Genomic DNA, 5246 nt, shown 5'->3' on the forward strand with positions numbered 1-5246 from the left:
AGACCATGAAAACCAGTAATGAGAAGAGTTTATAGGTCCATTTGGTTCATAATTGGAATCAATATTATCTATTCCCATTGTCTGTTTGGTTCAAATGGGAATCAGAATTGAAATTGGAATTATCTAGAATGAGATTTAATGCAATTCCATCAGGAATGGGAATGGGATTCCGGTCCCACCCAACCCAACAGTTGGAATTGAAATAACTTTGATTCCAGACCCTATTCCTGTAAACCAAATGGACCCTATATCTTGTGGAAGAAGTGGAATTCAAACTCTTTGAATGGATTGATGATCTCTCTATAATTGCAAAGAGAAACATTTACGTATAATAAACCATAGATTTGAGTCTTGTTATGCTCAATTCTAGTTTGTAGTTTAGTCCCCAGCTCCAATGGTTGCATTCTGCACTTAGCTAGCAGGTCAAATATTTGCTTAAAAAAAAAAGAAATCATAAAAACAGATGCATGGTCCATGATTATGTGGTTCGACTCAATACTATATATATATATATTCAACCACCCAAATATCCCGCTTGTCCTTGACAAGATTAGCTTGAATTTCTGTCTGATTAGCAAAGCATCAAGTTCTATGACTATTTTTGTCTGAGTTAGGATGAAATTTACAAATTGCTGAGAGCACAAAAAAACTATTGGCAGATGTCCAATTCAATGTCATTGCCTGGGTTTTAAGTTCATCTAAAAAACAACTTCGAACAGCCTTTCATCACGGATTGGTACACCAAGCTATGTAAACAACATTTTGTTTACAACAGACCCAAACTCTTGTCACATGTTTTCTTCCTTAGTCAATATGTATGCTTTTCTTCTTCAAAACAAAAACAAATGAAATATCAGCCAAAAAATATTATTTTATGATTCATCAATGTCCATTCTCACAGAGATGGCTAGAATCTGAATTCAAAGTGCATCCAAATGCCACCATATTGTACCTTGTGCACCATAACCTGTCATTCCAACACAGGCATTAACCTTAGGTGCCATGCATTACTAAATATGTGCAAATTCCGAGTCACAGTTCACTCCAGTAGTCCGGATGGTAAAAATATCTCCTCCATAGCTAGATTTAAGATGACAAGTATAGTCCATAGGTTTATGTCAACCATTTGTCTTGAATAAATCAGGATCCAACCAATGCAGGTTATGGTGACTAATGTTACAGATTCAGGGCAGGATGGTATTTGGAGTAACAGACCTAAGAAATCCGAAATTTGGATTCTGTTCCAGAAAGGGAGGTGGCCGCTGGTACACAATTGATGCAGCACGAATCAAGATCCCAGCAGTCAAACCCCATATTATGAATTTCTTGTTCTCTGTTTCATAATCAAAGAAATGGATCAAATACTTGTGTCCCATCCATTCTCGCTCTTCTGCAGTTCGGTTCTCATCCTGAATTCATCACAATATGTTCAAAATGCGCAGATAAAGAAGAAACAAAAAGGGCAGTCAAAAAGAAGTGAAGAAGGAAGGCAGACAAACCTTGATAAACATTTCTAAAGGTGCATCAAATATCACTTCCACTTCTCCAACATTTGGAGTAGGCTTGAATGCTTGCCTATTTGAAAGTATACCAATCACAGGAACAACTCTCAGAAGATGCTGCATAGGGAAAAAACCATCTTTTCAAGGCCAGAAGATGGATAAATAAATGAATGCAACAGGTAAATAAAAAACAGAAAGCAAAACATACTCAAAATGGGCCAACAATCAGTTTTATGCTTAAGTGAGTTTACCTCCATTCCATGGAGGGTAACATGCTCCATGACTTGACTAGGTGGAAGTGTAAAGATTGTAAACTGTAAATAAAGGTGTTTGTTTTCCATAAGAAATATATCATAATTCCATCATATAATAAGCTTGTTCATAGGTGTTTTTCTTACTGGTTCTATGAACTATAATGAGGGGGCCTTGTAGATAGTGATAAGTTGAGGAGCCCTAGGAGACTATGTTACTAGATTAGTATTAGATCCTTAGCTTCCAAAATGATCCCCTTATTCTAATGGGTTCCTAGATGGGCTCAATAGCTTGTTTACCAATCCGAGGATTTTTTTTTTTTTTCTGTATCTTTTTGCACAGAGACTTGTTGTTAAGGTCTTGGGATGCCTCAAATTCATGTTTTTGTTTTGATTCCTAAGGTTTCCTACTAGCTCTTCTGAATTACATTTACATGCTAATACAATGCATTACTGTTATATGTCCAGGTGTGTGGGAGAACTGCTCTAATCTACAAATGATTGATCCCACATGGTTCAATGGACATCAATTTGAACTATGGGAAAAAAAACATTTACCATTCACAAATCTCTAATCTACAAATGATTGATCCCATATGGTTCAATGGACATCAATTTGAACTATGGGAAAAAAACATTTACCATTCACAAATCTCTAATCTACAAATGATTGACCCCACATGGTTCAATGGACATCAATTTGAACTATGGGAAAAAAAAGCATTTTATATATGCTAGATGGTCATTTGTCAATCATTCAAAGAGACTAAAAAGGAAAATGATACAGATAAGTGCCCTCAAGAACCAATAGAGTGCTGAAATCTGATGATAGTCAAACAAGAAGATTTTTTTCTTTTAGGAGAGTCCACACAACATTGACCAGGACAATCTTTATGGAAGAACTTCACTGATCAAATAGTTGGGGCCTTGGGGCAGTACAAATGTAGAATATAGTTAACATGTAGCTCATTGTTATTACAAGTAAAATGGGAACATTATGTACTACGGATCATTGTGAGGTGTCAAGATCCACTGGCCTATGGATGGATTCATTGCTGGATCCCCAATAGGAATGCACCTGCAAATGTGTAAATACAAACCGCACATTGTCTTTGCAAGGCAGTCTGCACTTACACATTTGAAAGTGAATTCCTATTGGGTTCCAGCAATGGATCCTGCTAACAGGTAACCACAAGATGAGGAGTGCATTTTGAGGTAGAAGTGGGAAAGGAAACATTTACAATATTGTTCACTAAATTATCTAGGTGTGGGACGAATTTGGCATGAGAAAACAGCAAGAGCTTTTTTCTGATAATTATGATGTCGTTTACACAAGATTGCTGCAGACCTAGTGAATAAACTCATTTTTCCCGATGAGCTCTAATGGAAAATGGTTTATGGGTGACGACTTGGAAAGCCATGGTTCCTTTCTGAACTGAACTTCATGACCTGTAAAATATCATATCCATGGGACTCTGAGAAAGGTTTCTGTTTACTTTATGAGAAAATCGAAAAGTGGCTGAAAATGGAACGCAGGGGAAAATGAAGTATTACAACTTATGCTTGTATTTTGACCTCTTTATCTGTCACTTGTTTCTCGTATCAGGAAAAAATGCCAACAATATGTCAGGATCGAGGTGTATCCACCATTAGTTTCTTCTAATTATCCCCAATAGAAAGTTGAGATTTTGATCAGTTAGTTCGTGATTGCTAGTATGCATATAGCCAATTGGGAAACAGAGCACGCTCAAGTTCATATCCAAATTTTTCTTAGAGAATGTCCATATTCACAGAGTAACTCCATACCCATACTAAATTGAGAATCAGACTTCAATCTTAATCTCATTCGAAATTCTTCAGATTTCAATGGATAGGAGAAAGATCAGACAAAATTGTAAATTTAAGTAAAGATTCCAAAGAGAGTCGAAGCTCAACCTCCAACATACCTTAGACAAGAAGGGCTCGAGAACAGTCACAACATTAACAAGGGAAGGATCCAACCCTATCTCTTCCTTGGCTTCCCTCAAAGATGTCTCTGTGTCATTTGCATCACCCGCCTCAGCTTTCCCTCCTGGCAAAGCAACTTCACCTAAAACAAAGACATCGGCTTTGATTTCATAGAATTCAGGAAGAAATCCAACTGGTTCCGTCATAATGAGTACGGAACAACAAATTCATCTCGTCTCCTCTGACCTGAGTGAGTGGAGAGTCTCTTCGAGCGCCTAGTGAGGATGACTCGGAGATCTCCAGCATCATCTTCGAATAGGCAAATAAGGACGGCTGCTCTCTTCGGTCTAAATCTTTCAGAATGAGTAATAGATGTTGCAGATTCCGAAAAACCCACCTGAGAAACGACCTTCCCTTTGTTTTCTTCGATACGCCTCTCTTCGATCTCGTCCTCGTCGTCTGTGGAAGGAAGAGGCTTGTAGAGACGGAGCTGTTGAGCTAATTCCCTAAGGGTTTGAGATTTTGGAGAGAAGCTCGAATCCATGAGCGCGGGGAGAGAACCTAGAGTGGTAGATGATGCACTGTTAGCCATTGACTCAAAAAATGTGTTTGAGTCTTCCGAATTGTCGGTAAGGTACCCAAACAGGTGGTGTACTGGTATGGTATATTTATTGGAGCCTTTAATCGGATCGGATGTACTTGAATCCGAATTCGATCCGAAGTATTACAGAACACTCTCACTCTTTGAAAACTAAAATTGTCCATAATTTATAGGGTTTGATGCATGTGTAGAATACAGTTCAATGGTGGAAACGAAAACAAAAGCTGAACCTGAAATAGTTAGGACAGTGTGGAGGTGGATGACAGTTGGGATGGTGGAACAAATGTAAAAACTGAATCTGAAATATTTAGTACAGGTTTCTTCGTTATTAAAAAGGAATACAAATAAAAATAAATATATGTAGATCACAAATGTCAATTCAGTACATATATACATTTTCATTCAGTTCTAATGGTATTTGATAAAAAGTACATATTTGGGCCCAAAATGAGAGCAAAGTTTACATCCAAATATGGATGTAAAGTTTAGTATATTTCAATCTTAGAATTTGTATTTGTATCTATTAAAAATAAAAATTGTACAAGAAAATAAATTTATCAATGCAAAACTAAAGCAATTTTGCATTTGCACGAACTAGAATGCACTCTATATTATAGTATTTGTATTTTATTTGCACTTTTGCTAAACGGAACTCAAACAGGCTCTATTGGACCAACTTTCTTCAAATCATCAAGGCCAATTGGCATGCTTTTGTCCATTTCCATGCACTTGTCTTTTTCAAAAGATCAGTTAGAATGGCAACCCAAGCTCAATATCTTGACATGAATCTCCGGTAATAGTTGACAAGCCCTAGTAATGACTGAAGTTCTATCGTCATAGTAGGGGCAGTCTTAGGGTCCATAATGGTGCGCACGCAAAATGATATGCCCAAGGAAGGTCACCTCCTTAGCAAAGCAGCACTTTTCCTTCTTTACATACATAAGT

General features: G+C 37.2%; 1 protein-coding gene across 1 annotated transcript; it reads right to left on the minus strand.

Moving 5' to 3' along the window:
• Window positions 1-853: 853 nt before the first annotated feature.
• Window positions 854-4344, minus strand: LOC104612106 (nudix hydrolase 15, mitochondrial-like). The gene is made up of 4 exons (XM_010279423.3): window positions 3947-4344; window positions 3700-3842; window positions 1500-1619; window positions 854-1409 (listed from the first exon to the last, which is right to left on the minus strand). Exons 1-4 carry the CDS (start codon window positions 4290-4292, stop codon window positions 1185-1187), a joined length of 834 nt encoding a protein of 277 aa, XP_010277725.1. The 5' UTR covers window positions 4293-4344; the 3' UTR covers window positions 854-1184.
• Between the last annotated feature and the right edge of the window lie 902 nt (window positions 4345-5246).

Source organism: Nelumbo nucifera, chromosome 1 (assembly GCF_055504915.1).
Source record: "Nelumbo nucifera cultivar China Antique chromosome 1, China Antique-T2T, whole genome shotgun sequence".
Taxonomy (NCBI): domain Eukaryota; kingdom Viridiplantae; phylum Streptophyta; class Magnoliopsida; order Proteales; family Nelumbonaceae; genus Nelumbo; species Nelumbo nucifera.